This window comes from Helicoverpa zea, chromosome 19 (genome assembly GCF_022581195.2).
Source record: "Helicoverpa zea isolate HzStark_Cry1AcR chromosome 19, ilHelZeax1.1, whole genome shotgun sequence".
NCBI lineage: Eukaryota > Metazoa > Arthropoda > Insecta > Lepidoptera > Noctuidae > Helicoverpa > Helicoverpa zea.
Window position 1 is genome coordinate 3999516 of NC_061470.1, and position 18006 is coordinate 4017521.

The window sequence follows — 18006 nt, forward strand, 5'->3', positions numbered from 1 at the left end:
CGCCGCGCCGAACTAACATTTTCTACCAAGTGAGCAAAAAATCCAGAAAAACGTTACGACAAAGTGCCAGTGTGTTTATAGTAGAGACTTTGGCTTGTGACTTAATTTTCCAGTTTCAAGGTGATTTCGCTTTTTTTGCTTTTTTTGAATTTTTGGAGTATTTTGCTCTGGAGTGTTGGTTTGGAGTGATTGGGTCTGGATGTTTGGGAAGAAGTAAGCAAGGGTAAACTGGATGCCGGTTTAATGTTTTGAATAAACTAAATGAAAAGTACTACTAATAAACAAAACAAATAATAGTATTTCTCTGGAATTATCCCAACTGAAGTAATTTTCAAATTGTGAAAATTTAAAATCGTTTGGTGCTAACCACCTCGGTAGGAGTCTTCTTCCATATTAACTAGTATCTTGAACAGCGTTAAGTGTATGTGTTTGTAAACAATACAAAAGTACCTATCGGTTTCACCAATATCCACGCCTCCGGATAACAAGTAGCCAATAGACAACCTTCCTCCATAAAGGGTCCATCTAACACTGAAAGATTCTTTCAAATCAGTACTACCTCACATTAGGACCTTCAAACAAACAACAAGTCTTTATAATATTACTAAAGACATAAACACTAAGAAAATTCCACCAAGATTCTAGACATTATTTTAAACAAAATCCTGGCTAAACCGGCGTTATAAACAAACAGTTATTATACGGTGTATAGTTAACTGAGATGAAATCCGCAAGACTTGTCGGCACCGCGGTCAATGGCACGACGGAGAAATTGCATTAAACCCAAGAACACACTAGCACACACAGTTATTTTAATTATATTAATTTATTAATATTATTTTGTTAATTTTATGATTTGTGGTTTTGAAAGTGTGAATTTAATTATGACTATTTTTAGTTAAAGCAATCGTATAAAAGTAAGCTCGCAATATTCATAGATATTACGAATATAATAATATTAATTTATTTATAGAATTTATTTTATTAGAAACGGTAATATTAAAAAAAAAAAAAACATCCAATAGTGTCATATTTTATAGTGATATTAAACTTGTGTTTATTGAAACATTAGATAATATTTTTAACTACTACTTAAAGTCCAATTTTCAGTGGCTAGATAGACAACTTTTCTCTGAAGAAAATCAAAATCAAATCGAAATTTCAGCTTCTGTATGAATAAAATGACAAACCGCTATATTTATTTGTCAGTTAGAAGTTAACTGCGGATTGAACGATCGGCCCTGATCATATAAATATTCTAAGCATCTTCTATAGATCAATATTTATGGTCAACATTAAACAATTGGAGCAACTGATGTAGGCTAAGCTTAACAACAGCAAAGAGAAATGAAATGTTCAAGATATCATTGGCTTTCTCAACTGTACAAATGCATATACATGATTATATATACATGCTTACATACCGATCATTTATTGTGTTGATACACGTTGTTTGTTAGCAGACTTTAACCCGACTTCTAAAAACGAGGAGGAGGTGTTCATTGCGGATGTTTATCCTGAATAGCCGTAAGATTATCTACTAATAGCAGTTTAACCGCGGTTTCGCTCGCCTCCTATGGGAACTACTGTCCGTACCGCGATAAAATATACTCGGGAAGAGTGAAGCTTTCCTTCAGTGAAATACTTTTTCAAATCTGTTCTGTTAAGGAACCTTAAGCGTACAAACAAACAGGAATAGGTTTCCTTTTTATAGCTTCTGCCAGCGGTTTCACCCGCATCCCGTGGGAACTACTTCCCATACCGGGATAAAAAGTAGCCTATAGCCTTCCTCGATAAATGGGCTATCTAACACTGAAATACATTTTCACGCGTTCAAACAAACAAACAAACAATCTCTTCAGATTTATAATATTAGTATAGATAAGGGATATTGTTACATAACGTAAATTGCACATATAAAATAAATAAGTAAAAGTAGTAGTGACTTTATTGCACTAGATAAGGAAGCTATAAATATAATGCAAGTGAGATAAATGTAGGTTAGACGATCGTCCGATCGACCGTCGACGATCGTCGATCGATAGCCCATCGTTGGGTGTATTCAAGAGACGAGTAAAGGAATACTATTTATCGACATGAATGATATATATATTGATATATATATATATGATTCGTATGTATATATATAATATATATTTTTATATGTATTATGTTTATGTATTGTGTAGTTTTACTACATATGTATGTTTAGTATATTGTTATTTTATATATATTTTTTTTTGTTTGGTTATTAATGTTTGTTGTGCACTTTTTTTTTAATCTACCCTATCACTATCGAATCTCTCTATGGCTTTAAGGTTTGCTGTAAGAGAACCCAATTCTGGGTTAAGCTCGTCATTGTACATAAACTGTCTGTATTCTTTTTATGTATTTATTGTTAAGTGTGCAATAAAGAATAAGAATAAGAACGATAACTATCATAATTTAGCTGTAAAAATGTAACACGTTTAAAAATAAAACATGATTATTCAGTTCCTTATTAGATTTTAGTTGCAATAATTAAGGATGCTACGATGTGTATTTACAAAATACACATACAAAAATTATTATTGTATTTTTTTATATGAAAATGCTTCAATATCTTCCGAAATACTAATAAAAAACATCACTAATGAACTATTATAAATCTGAAAAATGTATCTGTATTATGTTTGCTTGTACGTGCTAATCATAGGAAGTTTGAAAAGATCGTAAAGCCCATTTGTAGAGGGAGAACACTTGTTATCCCATTGCGTGAAGTAGTTACCACGGGACGCTGGTAAAAGCTAGATTCCAATAAAAACTGACCTCCTATCACCCATTATTATTGTAAAATCCATCACCCAATCATCGTTGAACAATAAAAAAGCGAATGAAGCAAAACGCACGTGACTTCCGCGCGTCCCGCCATTAATGTAGCGGCCATTGTTGATGCATGTAGGGTTACCATTACTAATATTTGTTCTGGATCTAAGAATTTTGATCCAAAGATCCGAATCTGAAGAGTTTGTTTATTTGAACGCGTTAATCTTAAGGATTATTTGACCGATAAAAAATAAACACTGTTTTAGACCATTTATTGGGGAAGACTAGTGGCCGCTTATTGGGTTTTCTGGTGTGCGCTGTAATTTATCGCTGTAGTCATACTGGCTACTCCTTTATCGGTAGAGGCCAGAAAGCTGTAAAACTTTGTTAATTTATAAGTAGGTAACATGTGATTGTAGTTAAGTGATTAAGTTGATGTTACAGGGCGACGTTATCGCTTAGCGATAAAGCCCTTAAAATAAAGAATATAAAAAAAAAGTAATATGTGCAATAACTAAGCAGAAATTTCGAAAAATAATGATAAGCTGTTATACAGGTTACTTAGAAATCGTGGAATGCAAAATTACAAGTAAATCTCCCTAGGTTTTAGAAACAAATCTAAGGTGTTCAAGATCCAGGTCCGGTTTATTTCCAAAAGATAAACGCCAAAAAGTCTCCCATATTTTTGCGAAAATTCATAAGTAATTCAAATAGCAACCCTGACTGAACACTTGTCTACAATCGTGCATCCAACGGTACAGCAACACCGTTACTCATGGATGCAATTATTTTGAAAGTCGACAACATTGTAAAAATCGGCTGAAAAGCATATCTTTAAGTCGTAACTTCAAGTAGCTATTTTTGTTATAAGAAAAACTTGGAACTTTTTGGTTTTATGCCACCTTTTTGAGCGCTGGTAAAACTTCTGCGTAGGTAACTTTGAGCATGTTTCTTGATAGTAACCAGCTAAAAGAGAGTCTTATTTTATTTATCAGTGACTTCATGTTAATATGTTTAGCGTACTTACCTAAAGCTTTTCTCATTTTTTAAATATTCTATTTATATAAAAAATACCTACTCCTATTAAAGCTAACTTATAGTATGAATTCCTTCTTTTACATTTGATAATTTTTCAATTAAACAATTTGCATTTTTTTGACTTTCAAAAAAAAGTAGGTACTTAGACTTTCAATTTGTTTGTAGCATACTTATTTTTTCAAGTTTTCGTCGTTATAATATATGTTCCTAGTTAATCACAATTGAGTAAAACTTTTTATTTATATTCACTAATGCTAATCAAATAAGATAAAAGTGTGAAGTTCAATGAACTTACATTTGATTGAATGTCAAGATCGATTGAAATGGTTTAAATCGTTTATCGATAGTTAATTGATACGCCTGCAGCTTTAGGCATTGATTTGTCATGGAACTTGTAATTACTTTACAAAGTTATTTTTAGTAGAAACTTTTTTTATCTCATATTTGTTTATTGATATTTTATAACAAATAGTGTTTTCTGACATAAGTAAGCGATTTTTTGTTTATTTAGGTACTCTATATCTATGTAATTACTTATATTTAGTACAAACTTATATTTTCTGAGCTTTCTAACCGACTTCTCAAATAGGAAGTTTCAATTTGACCGCGTATTTATTTTTTATCTACAAGGCTAATTCCAATATTACCCAACTACAATGTATTGGTTCCTTAGGTAATCAATAAAGAGGTAGATAGTTCAATTAGGTACTAGATACCTGCACTTCATTTGGTTCGATACTTTTTGGGACTTGAATGAGTTGATGCAATCAAAGCCACACGTGCGTGCAACTTTCTACCAATGGATATGGATCGAGCATAATATTTTGTCATAATTATTAACATGAGTAATAAGCTGTTAAAATGTGATTAAAATACTAATTTAATATAAGGACTCATTTAAAACAACGCCATCTGTTATCAGTATGTAGAACTACATCAAGGTTCGAATACACATCTGACATCTCACGAGAGTGGTCTCCAATTTCAAACGTAGTTCAGATATCGCCTCCAGATGGCGCTGCCGCCAAAAATTTAATTCAGCGATTAGAATGCACTTTTTATTTATTAATTAAGATTGCATGTTTATGTGCATGGTAATTACCAATTACGAAGACGAAACAGACCGGCACATCGTGACCACACGAGAGGCGAGGCCATTGCTCAACCAAACGGTGAAAGTTTGCTAAAACTCATTAAATTGCTTTTTTCGTTACATGAAAACCGTTACGGTGTGTGAGTAACGCAGTTACAAAACACTTAGGATTTTTTTTAACGAAGTAAAAGTCGTGGCTAACAATTTTTTCTTATTCTTTATTTTCACAAAAATGTGTTTAGCCATTTTGATTTGGCGGTTTTTTGCTTCTATTGTTATTTTTTCTTGTGGTTTTGATTTCTACGACATTAACAATGATTTTGCCTACAACAATAATAATGGTTGTTGCGGAGAGGTTTAAAGTGCTTTCCATTAATTTTATTGCTTTTTAACTGACGTCTCAAAAAGAAGGATGTTCTTAATTCGGGTTTTATATTTTTTCTAGGCATTTACTCTGCGATCAGCATCCCTAAGTATCCTTTCTTTGAGTTTCAGCAATGTAGGTTTCCGTTTATTCCATTTTTACTTTTGTAGATAGCTAAATACACATTTCAGCATACGAGTAAGAGTGGAATATTTCCTTCAACCTTGAACATTAAAAATAAAACACAAACAGTACCATTTCCCCATTTCAAACACGCTATATTTCACTACTACGACCTTCTAAGTTATTACAACACCCTATATAAGTTAGACCTTGTACACAACTAAGTAGGCATGGCCATGCGACCATATAGATTTACTAATTGTGTGTTTTATTGAGCAATCATGTCAGTGAACTCAAATAAGTACTTGCTTAGTTTTATGGACGATTTTGTCTTATATTTTCGTCAGAGAAAGATGTTCAAAATAGAGAAAAAAAAATATGCCTGAGACTGGAATCCTACTCTATCTTGACTAGAACTTCTTTTAAAAATAAATTGAATACTACACCCCGACTTTTTACCTGATGAAAAGAAAGTCATGCATAGGGAAATGATTAAATTCTTCGTTAAGCTAAAGAGTTTGTTTAATTGACCGCGCTATTCTCCGGAACTGTACTGATTTGAAAGAGTTTTCTTAAGAGTCTCCCTAACTTGAATTACCTATCGAATTACTAACTGGAATACTTGACTTATGGATCTCAAATACACACCACCTGCATTACACCAACTAGGTCATCAAAACCAGAAAACAAAGGACGACCACCTTTTTTCCATTTAAGAACATGGCTAATAAAATGCTATATCCTTCTCAACCAGGACCAGTCGAAGCAGCCAAGATGACGCTCGAACAGCCAGCAGGAGAGATGTGGCAGAAGATCCGCGAGGAGCTCAATGAGAAGGCGGATACCAAGGAGGCTGACCTCGCACACATCAAAGAGTGGCTCAAGAAGGAGCCCCATCTACCTGATGAGTTTGGTAAGTTTGGGTACAAGATACCCTATACATTAATTTTCCAACGAGTTGTTATTTGGAATGCTTTTGCAAATTGTTCTCAGATTGAATGAACATTTAAAGCAAAAAAAAATATATAGACCAATCTAAATTGGTCTCAGCGTAGTAAAGACACTAGTTGCTCTAGCCAAAACTACTTTTTTTTATTTTAACTGAAGGTAACTTACAAAAAAAATCCAACAGACCCTATGTTTACGGGATCCCCAACTAATAGCTAAGTGCAACTGGTTAGGGGATAAAAATGCCATGAACTAAATTTAATTCAGATGCTGGTTTAGAAGTCCAAAACTACGAAACTAACAATTGACCTTCTGTTCTTCTTCTAGATGACCAGCGCATCATGACCTTCCTCCGTGGCTGCAAGTTCTCCCTGGAGAAGACCAAGCGTAAGCTGGACATGTATTTCACCATGCGCGCTGCTGTCCCCGAGTTCTTCAACGACCGTGATGTCAACCGCCCTGAACTGCAGGAAATCTTAAATATTGTGTAAGTAGAATATCTATATCAATGTAATACATAAAAAACGTACATAAACATAGGAAACATAGGTATTTTCAATAAAGAAACAACTGAAACGAATGGACCGATTTTAAACATTCTTCCACTTTTAAGAAGTTATTTCCAAGTAACGTACGCTATATTTTGGCCTGATATAGGAAGTAGTTGCCCCGGGACGCGGTTTAACAGCGAGTAATAAAAAAGCTAAGTTTATCTTCTAGAATAAATAAAATCATCATCACTCTCATCATCGGCCTATTGGCCCTATATTGGAAGTAGGTATCACAAGTATATATCTAAGGTGTTCATGATGATTCAATGATCCAGACATGTCAGCTTCACCTGGTTTAGTTTTTCAAAAACTGTTGATATAATATTCGTCGTCGGAGGATTCTAGAAATGTTGTATCCTATTTAGTAAGAGTCTGCATCTTAACTACTTATTAAGACGGATGAGTAATGAACTCATGTTGCCAATCCTTGGCATCGAATATTTCTTCAAAATCCTTAACCCCTAGGGTTATCTCTTCTTAGTCACAGGAATTGACGAATTATTCATTAATTTGAATATTATGAGGTTTAATCATCGTACCTGTTCACTGAAAGCTTGTAATTTATTTCATTTTCGTGACGCTGGTTGACGTCAATGCCTACGCACTAGACAACAAAACCGTTGCTAGTATTTCGTGTTGAGCTTACTTTGTTAAAAATAATACTTTAAAAAAAATATAGGTACATTCTACACATAAAAAAAAATAATGAAAAATATGGACCTCAATTCTGACACTGCTCTTCTGAAATATATTAAATTAAAAGTGCACGGGAAAAATCTCAGTGAACTATGTAAATGACTGGTACCTACGTACTTGTTGAAAGTGTGAGAATCCGCCGTATCAACTCCAGCAATCTGGCATGATGACCCTCAGGTTTCCCATATAGAAAGCTACCCAAACGTACGAGTTATAATATCTACTGGGGCCCGATTCTCCTAAGTGAATAATGTCAAAATCTAATAGAAATTGAATCGCAATATGATCGCAATAGCATTTTAACCATATCGGGCATTCTGCTACTAATATAAGACCAATCGTATTCCAACGACATTCGATTGGTTTGCCATTGGTCTGCTATTTTGGTGATTTTGGTCTCTAGTGTAGTTTGCTCTACAATCATATTGCAATCGTAAATCATTTGCAGACATAATGATTCATTATTGAATGACGGAAAAGGATAAAAACGTTTATTCTAAAGAAAAAATAGTGGAATTCCACATACGCTTCAATCGTAATTGAGTCGGGATTGGATCTCAGTCGAACGTGAATCGTATGTTGCTTAAGTAAAATTAGGAGTATCGGGCCCCTGTAATTCCACTTAATTTCAATGGTTTATGTACCCAGTGCGTATATTTTTTAATTGGGGATCATCTTGCAGAATTGCTGCAATAAAAATACTACCTACTAACTCCTGTGTGGAAAAATGTGCAACAATGAAAAGGCGAACTAATTATTTTTGCATGACGCCTTAATTATATGATATTATACATTTTCTCACACTGTATGTAGTTAATAGATTTTCCTTGGCAACGCATTGGTGCAAAAAATAAAAAATTGTAGAGAAATATCTTTCTAGATGTAGAATTAATTAGGAGTCATTACATTCATTATACAGGAGTAGGTATTTGTTGTCTTCAATAAATTATATTGATAATCAGGACAAGTGATATTGCTAACTATAGCTATATGTACCTATATAACTTTTTTGCTATCACACTTCCGTTACCTGTAATAACAATCTTGACTATAGGTCACGGAAGTGCAGAAGCATTAAGTACAGTCATCCTCCGAGCCTTTTTCCCAATCATGTTGGGGTCGGCTTCCAGTCTAACCGGATTCAGCTGAGTACCAGTGCTTTACAAGAAGCGACTGCCTATCTGACCTCCTCAACCCAGTTACCCGGGCAACCCGATACCCCTTGGTTAGACTGGTGTCAGACTTACTGGCTTCTGACTACCCGTAACGACTGCCAAGGATGTTCAATGACAGCCGGGACCTACAGTTTAACGTGCCATCCGAAACACAGTCATTTGGTGTCTAAGCTATATTTAGAAAGTACATACAAACTTAGAAAAGTTGCATTGGTACTTGCCTGACCTGGGATCGAACCCGCGCCCTCATACTTGAGATGGAGAGATTGGTCCTTTACCCACTAGGCCACCACGACTAAGAAGCATTAAGTACAGTAAGATATAGTTAATCTACAATACAATTAGTTCCTACGCAGTCTATATGACGTACAAGTGATGGACTAACAATTTATTATTTTTGTTGACAGTCAAATGCCGCCACTACCAGGCCTAACACCCGAGGGCAGACGTGTGATTGTTATGAGAGGTAAGCCACCCCTGTTTTTATTATAAGACAAAGATCATAGATCAAGACATACAAACGTATAGAAACTAGGCTTTCTAAAACCGAATAAAGAAACCAGCTAACACTCGGAGCAGTTAAACAGAGATGGGTTAGCTAAATAATAGTAATCTGTGCTATTACTGTTATTTACTCAACCTCTGTGCATCTTTGGGTCTAAAGGTATTTTCTTTCTAGAGACTGACTTTATAGTATAAACTTTGTATACCGTAGTCGGCAAAGGTGACACAGCATATGCTGTTCTAAATCTTCTCTTATCACCCACAGGTATTGACAAAGACATCCAGACTCCTAACGTGGCAGATGCCTTCAAGCTGGCCCTCATGCTGGGTGACGTCAGACTGGCGGAGGAGAAGGAGGGAGTGGCAGGAGACGTGTATGTTCTAGACGCTTCAGTAGCCACGCCTACACACTTCGCCAAGTTCACTCCCACGCTGGTCAAGAAGTTCCTAGTCTGTGTACAGGTTAGTAAGAAATTGTTGAAAATCCTATTAAAGAAGCTGATTGAATATTGGATTCTAAACTTCACGATCTCCAAATACATCTTCCATTGAGTCAAACTGTATTTTATTAAAGTTCAGACGCACAAATGGTCCAATACCCATTTCTAATAATTAGTGGGCGGTGTATGATTAAGGATGTTTTTGTAAAACAAACGTCTGCATCAACAACAAATAAATAGTGATTGTGTTAAGACATGTATTATTTTTATCCTTATTATATTATTTTTCAGGAAGCTTACCCCGTAAAACTGAAGGAAGTCCACGTCATCAACGTTTCACCTCTTGTTGACAAGATTGTCAACTTCGTCAAACCTTTCATCAAAGACAAGATCAAAGAAAGGGTAAGATAAAATATTAAAACAATTTTCTACATATACTTAGGTCCAAATGCTGAAAGTTTGTTTATCTGCTTGTTTCTGCAAATCTCAAAAACTGCTAAACAGATTTGAAAAGTTCTTTCAGTATTACGTTGATAGTACAATTATCGAAGAAGGTTATGGCAAGGTAGTTCCTACTAGACGCGGGTGGCTAGTGATTACAAAGAAATTCCCAAGGCTGAAACGGAATATCTTGCGAATAATCATTTATGCTTCATAATTAAAAATAATTTACTTATGTTAGTTATTATTTCTGTCTAGATCTTCCTCCACACTGACACCAATGATCTCTACAAATACGTTCCTAAGGAAATGCTGCCCACAGAATACGGTGGTAATGCTGGACCCATGAATGACCTTCACAGTAAGTATTACACTTTTAATAACCTTAACTAGTTTAAAATATGGATAACAGAAAATAACTTTTAACCTATGCAACTATGTCTGTCATGGTTAACACGTCACCTAGAAAAAAGCAAACATGTTAGCTTCTGACTACCCGTAACGACTGCCAAAGATCTTCAACCGGCAGTCCACCCAACACAAACGTGCCTTCTGATCGTCCCTTGCAATTGTTACTTAGCCACAAGCTTCTTTACTACAATATCATCCGGAATTACACCAATTCAAACTCACCTAATAATTTCCTTTTTCCTCTAGATGCCTGGGTCAAGAAGCTAGATGAATACAAAGACTGGTTCGCGGAACAGGAGAATCTGAAAGCCAATGAAGCCCTCAGACCTGGGAAGCCAACCAACTATGACGAACTCTTCGGTATCGACGGTTCCTTCCGTCAGCTCGTCATAGACTAAACACCCTTCCAGTATTACTCCATCAAGTTTAAAAGACTCGTGGTAATTTGACCTATAGGTGCTGTTCAAAGTCTTTTTAACTTGATCGGGTATTAGCGTCTCTCTACTGTCGCTTATTTCAGTTACCATTTTAAAATTGTAGCATTTTATATTGACGATATTGTTCTGGTGACTGCTTGCTGAACAGGTAGTGCAATTTTTCCCTCTATTTCAATACGGTTAAGGTGTGTTTTTGTTTGAGTTCAGTTTGCATTCTCTTGGAAGTTTGTTTTGATGTCAACCAAAGTTTTGCTCAATTTTGTTCTTTGTTATGACGTGTGTATAGCGTCTTTAATGTTAGGTTTTTGATAATAAACATTTTCTTTAATAACTATTTGTTTTTTTCTGTACTTACCTCATTGCTATTATAACTCACACTAGACCCAATTTCTATTCTATCATTCAATATTATTTAATACACGAAAAATATTATCGTGATTATCATAATGTGGCATTGTCATGTCATTCCGCATTGGTACGACAAAAACTTTGTTTACTTGGAAAACATTGCAAATACTTGTCTGCCAATACAAGTTCAAGGCAATACGGAACAAGTAAGAAACGTGTCAAGGGCTTCATTATTCTATAGCGAATCTATAATTCACAACATCCTATACATTAATATATTAATTAACGGCCATGCTTACCAGAGGTAGGAATTTGACATTACTGATTTGGGACTGATGTCAAAATTCAAGCAAATCAACAGTTATTTGAAATATTGGCAACAGCCATAACTATACATCCTCTTCCTGCCCTTATTCTCCATACTACATCCTAATAAGACAATTGATTTGAGGTCATTTCATTTTGACATGGTGATACATCCCTACCGCCTTAAGTGATAATTATGAATCGATCATATTTCAATTCCGCTGAATGAATCATTGTATTTTTCAATTAAGTTAGCAAGTTCCTCTTAGCAAACCTTGACTGGACCTTCATTGCAGTTTAATTAAAACAATAGGTAAGATCAGCAACAAAAACGACTGTTAACACGATTAAATTATAATGGCATCTAGACTTGGATTTATCGAAGATGGCTATTCTCTCTAAGGAGATCAAAAAACACTGGGCAGGGCATATTTTAGAGAACCAACTTTTGCGCAGACACAAGTGCACTCTCTATTATCTCAATCTCATAGCCCAACAAGATTGGAGAGCCATTAGACGCAGGACCAACGTTAACGTGTTCCCTGAAGCATGGGTGACAAAATAATCTGGAAATCAGAGAATTAAAAAAAAATTACTATAAGCGGGTAATCAAGCGATTGTGTTATTGGACATTTATTGCTGACTATACCTGTATTCTTTTTTTAATTTGCATTTAGATGCAATATTGATTGTTATTTGTATGTAAAGCACTGATTAATTACCGCTGTTAGAAGTGCATTAATGATATTTCCTTTTTCAATAAATTTATTTATTATCAATGAGAGTAAATTTTCACTTCGATTTACATCTGAATGTACCTACTCTACACTTATTTAAACAAAACAATAGTTTTGTTCTGGATTCCACATTTTTCATAGCATTGTTACCTAGTTGACAACCGGCTACAAATACTCAGTTAAAACTTAATTACCTGAAAAACTTAGATACGTATAGATCTTTTGCGAAAACCGAGCCTTTGTAAATTTTTCGTCATCAAAGAAAAATGGGTCACCAAAAATTTCATTACATTCGATGGCAAGTTAACCGACCAAGTCGCGTGGCGTTCCGTTCTATTTCACCCTAGCGCAATAGGATAGTCGTAATCCGCGCTACTTTACTTGCAATGCGCTACTCAAGCAAGACTTTTATGTAGGTCGAATACCCATCTTTATTGGCTGAAGGCAGCTTGAAGAATTCGATTTGTAACAGTTGTGAAAATTATCAGGTTATTTGAATCTCTTATGGTTCTTCTAACAGGAAATAGATTAGTTAGTAGGTATTCATCATTATGCCTAGCCATTTGCCAACTATGTTGTGGTCGGCTTCCAGTCTAACTGGACGCAGCTGAGTACCAGTGTTGTACAAGGAGCGACTGCCTGACCTCTTCAACTAGGCAACCAAATCTCGCTTGTTAAATTGACAATCGGACCTTCTGGCTTATGACTTCCCAAAAAGGAGGTTTTCAATTCCTCCATACATTTTTCAATAGTTCTAACGTGTCTTTAAATTAATTTATTTGTTGAAACATAAGTTGGTGCCTTTGTTATACATACATACACGTGGACACAACATATTAAACTTTCAGCAGCGTCACAGTAAATAAACTGCACTTTTTGTCTCTTGTGCCGCATGTCAATATGTAGTTCTTTGACTTGCATTCTACGTCAAATATTTTATTTTATTTCAGTTCTTTGTGTTATGCTTGCTAATATATAACAAATGCGAGAGTAACTCTGTCTGTATATTTGGCCTTTAAACTACCGAACCGATTTCAACGGTTATAGGGTCTATCTAAGAAAGGGCATGGACTACATTTTATCCGGATGCAGGTAGGCAGCTAGAAACGTGGGAGAAAATCAGGGGTACTAACTCGTGTTTAATGTTTATTGAGTTTGACCGCTATTAAAACAAGATAATTTGGTTGTAGGTATAGTAAAATAAAAACGAGGTTTATTTCCATTTTATATAGTAGCCGTCTTACCACAAAAACTTTTTAACGTCAGTTTAAGACTTGTCTAAAAAAATGTCAAATTATGACGTTGACATATGGTTCATTTTGGAGCCACATTTTTTTTAGACAAGTGTAAAACAGTGGTTAAAGTTTTTGTAGTAAGGCCATTAATGTTTATTTCTTTGCAAAATTTAAATTATTTTTCATAATTAAGTAAAAAGGCTGAACCAACTAAAAGTAAATTGCAAGACGATGGTCGTAGAAACATTTTCTTGGAAATTGCTAGATTTTCTGTTAGTAAATAAATCTGTTGCAGTTTGCGACAAAAACCTAGAAATATACGTCATGTGTCTGAGAGCCAAACATACTGTGGGAAAGAGTATTTAAATGAATTTAATTATATTCAGTTTTTAATTATTTCCGACAAAATTAGCGCTAGACTGCGCAAACTGAATTCTAGATGTGCGTCATTATTACAAACATGTATCTTTTCATCATCATCATCATCTCAGCCATAGGACGTCCACTGCTGAACGTAGGCCTCCCCCTTTGATCTCCACAGATACCTGTTGGAGGCGACCTGCATCCAGCGTCTTCCGGCGACCTTTATGGTTGTCTGTCCACCTTGTTGGTGGACGTCCTACGCTGCGCTTGCTAGTCCGTCGTCTCCACTCCAGCACTTTTCGACCCCATCGGCCATCTGCTTGGATAATCTATTGCTCTGCCATGTATATTTTAGGAAATAGGTACCCAACCAGCAAAAGTTAGTTGTATAGAAGGCCATAGAACGTTTTGTAAAAACTAATCGATGGTCAAATAAAAGGCCAAAGAAGGTGCACCTACAAAGAAAGTGGCGCAATTATATCTCCATTCAGTCTTAAAGTACAACTATAACGATATCAGGCATGACAATTTGGGCCCGTTGCAGTGATGTAACAGTAACGCAATCTCTATATTTGGTGACATACAAGCCACAGCAACACTACTAAACACTTTTTAAGAACTGTAGAAGAGTTCATGAATCCATTACAATATTCATCATTCATTCATTTTACATTCGTTCACGCTGCTGCAGTGGCTCAGTGTTTTATTTAGAAGAGAAATAAAAGATAAATCAGAAGAGACGAGGAGATAGATATTATTTTGTAATCGAATTATTCGTCTCTTACGCGGAAAATGACGTGCGCCTGTAATTTTACTGATAAACTATGTATGGGTTTACGACAATATTTGAATGCCCCCTTCGAATTAATGAGCTTTAACTAAAACAATTACGAATTTTAAGTCATAAACATACTTCCAGCTTCCTAAACTCTATTATAGTACTCGTTATCATAGATATTACAACCACCATTACATGAAATTAGGGTTCCTTTTGAGCTTGTTTCTTTGTTTTGTTGTTTGTCCTTATTCCATAATGTGATGAATACTTTTTATTAAACTTATAAAAATACCACGTCAGAAAATATGGGTTTATACTATACGGCTGCAGGTACTACGACGTCAGAGTTATACTTTTTCGTTATTATTTAATACTCTGAGGTTGTCAATATTTTTTTTAATTAACTTGTCCCACTGCTGGGCAAAGGCCTCCCCCAAAGGTTGTCAATATAGTGTTGTTTTTTTTTCTTTTTCAGTGTAATGTTCTGCAAAATGGTAGTCATTATAGACATCGATAAGTTTTTGACTCGTGACGATTTCAAGCTACTTGCAGAAGTGGAATGGCCGTGGGAAATTACACATTTTGTGTTAAATAAGAATTGTGTTAACTGTGGTTTACATACCAATTCATCTTTACCAAGGCACTTCATCATGCGCAAAAAATATATGATATCTTTACCAAGCTTCATTTTTTTCTGGTGTCAGCTGCGGTATTATGTCTATTTATGACCACTACATCCCTGATGAATGTTATTATTGTGATTAATTATTCTACCTATGGGCTAAAACTTTTCGTACTACAAATCCATTAGGTATTTTACTATTTATTAATTATAGAAAAAATAAATATCTCTTATTAATTACGTTGTTTTGAAGTTTACATAGCAAGACAAGCATTAAACCTACGTACCTACATGTCTCCATCCGATTAATTTCGTTTCCCACACTGCGCCTCGCGCCGCCTCACTCACTACTGTCCCACTGCTGGGCACAGGCCTCCTCATACACGGAGAAGGATTGAGCATTAATCACCACGCTTGTTCAATGCGGGTTGGTGATTTCAGACTTTATAGTCCAGGTTTCCTCAAGATGTTTTCCTTCACCTTTTTTTTCAGCCATTGGTGTCCAAGATATACTTAGAAAGTGCATATAAACTTAGAAAAGTTGCATTGGTACTTGCCTGATCTGAAAAACTGTCAAATCTAGAATCATTGTAACCATTTGAATAATTCTCCATTTCTTCATTGACGTGAACTATATTTTGTACGGAACCATTTTCTATAATTGGGTCTTCAAAAAATATTGGTTGTCGCATTAATTACGCTGCATCAAAACGTCAATATTGTTGTAGAAGAGCGATAGAAGTGCCTTTACGAAACTGAATTAGCATTTAAAAGCATTGCTAGCCTGCTTTTATACACAGTAATAATGTTTTAAAAGAGATAAGAGCTCCGTTATACTACTATTGTGTAATAGAGGGACTATAATAGTTATAAAAAAACAATACTCTTCTAAAAAAGTGTCTTTGTGATAAATTTATCACTACAACTATAACGAGCGTTAACAACCTTATATATGGCAATTAAGCTACATAAATATAATTTGAAACTCAGCTATATCACCAAATCACTCTGTTGTAGACTTTTTGTGCCCACTATAGTACTATGTACTGTAACGACGATCTAAAATGTCTCAATATCACAATATCGTCCTATTCTTGAGTTGTCATCTCTACTACAACGAAAGACACATTATAGTTCGTTTCGAACCGTTATTGCGCAAATCAGGCGCAATAGGGCGACAGTAAACACCACGGAGGAGAAAAGACTAGCGGAGATGCCCTAACGAAAAATCTCCTAACAAAGCAGCGCGCCAAAATTCGGGTGAGCGGGGGACGAGGAACGTTACTGGCTCCACCCGTGATCCACCCTTATACGCCTTTTATGGGAAGCCACCCATTTTTTGTAAATCCATCTAGCGTGGAATAGGATGATTAAAATCTAACCCTAAACTAACATCGACCACTAGTGACATACTCAAAAGTAAAGTAAATACTCAAAATTAATAATTCTTTTAAAATAGTAATTCAATTAGAAAGTTGGCCACAAAATTTATATACAACCTTCGCTCCTCTCCCTTATGGAAGCAGCCACATCTTTTAGACAGAATTGACCAAATTATCCGTTCTACTTTTACATCGGTTTTTAATTTGGCCTTGGACGACCGAGCGTGGCTTCAAGCCACCCTTCCGATCAGATTCGGTGGCCTCGGTGTCCGCAAAATTTCCAGTTTAAGTCTACCGGCGTTCCTATCCTCGGTCTGCGGCACTAAGGAGTTGACCAGAAAAATTTTAGCCCCTTCACTGGTCGATTCTGAGGTGCCGTGTCTGACTGATGGCATGAACGCCTGGAAAGTGGCTTGCCCAAACACAGCCTTCCCTGACAACCCGGCTTCCCAGAGACAGTGGGACGAGCCGCTCTGCAGATTGACGAGAAATAAACTAATTGAAACATCTGTCAATACTGCTGAGCGTGCCCGCCTACTGGCTGTGGGAGAGTGGGAGTCAGGGTTATGGCTTCACGCACTGCCGTCACCCAGCGTTGGGACCATGCTGGGTGACACTACATTCCGGCTCGCTACATGCCTACGCCTCGGCGCTCCCACTGCGGCTCCGCATCGCTGCCAGTGCGGTGAATCTGTGGACCGCCTTGGGCACCATGGTCTTTCCTGTAGCAAAAGTGCTGGTCGCATGGCACGACACGCCAGCATAAATGACATTATCCGTCGTGCTCTTGTCACCGCCGGAGTGCCAGCCGTTTTAGAACCCAGAGGCTTGGCGCGCGACGATGGCAAGAGACCAGACGGGATGTCTATAATGCCTTGGAAGATGGGAAGGTCTTTGGTGTGGGACGCAACCTGCGTCGACACCCTTGCAGCTTCCCACCTTCCCAGTACGGCGAGCTGTGTCGGTGCAGCTGCTGCAGCCGCGGAAAACCTCAAGCGGCACAAATATGTAAACCTCACCGGCAATTGCATTTTTGAGCCGTTTGGGGTTGAAACCCTGGGACCATGGGGCCCAAGTGCCCACAGACTCTTTCGAGAAATTAGTAAGCGATTAGTGGAGTCCACTCGTGACCAAAGGGCTGGCCTTTACTTCGGTCAAAGGATATGCATTGCCATCCAGCGTGGCAATGCAGCCAGCCTTTTGGGCACG

General features: G+C 36.4%; 1 protein-coding gene across 1 annotated transcript; it reads left to right on the forward strand.

Moving 5' to 3' along the window:
* Window positions 1-11360, forward strand: LOC124639273 (alpha-tocopherol transfer protein-like). The gene is made up of 8 exons (XM_047176539.1): window positions 1-120; window positions 6178-6336; window positions 6699-6858; window positions 9201-9259; window positions 9563-9759; window positions 10029-10139; window positions 10437-10539; window positions 10836-11360. The coding sequence occupies exons 2-8, from the start codon at window positions 6198-6200 to the stop codon at window positions 10985-10987; spliced, it is 921 nt and encodes a 306-aa protein (XP_047032495.1). The 5' UTR covers window positions 1-120; window positions 6178-6197; the 3' UTR covers window positions 10988-11360.
* The last annotated feature ends 6646 nt before the right edge of the window (window positions 11361-18006 follow it).

Coding starts and splice junctions, on each gene's coding strand:
- LOC124639273 (XM_047176539.1), top strand. CDS start 6,198: ATGACGCTCGAACAGCCAGCAGGAGAGATGTGGCAGAAGATCCGCGAG. Junction 9,760..10,028: donor AGTTCCTAGTCTGTGTACAG/GTTAGTAAGAAA, acceptor ATTATTTTTCAG/GAAGCTTACCCCGTAAAACT. Junction 10,140..10,436: donor AAGACAAGATCAAAGAAAGG/GTAAGATAAAAT, acceptor ATTTCTGTCTAG/ATCTTCCTCCACACTGACAC.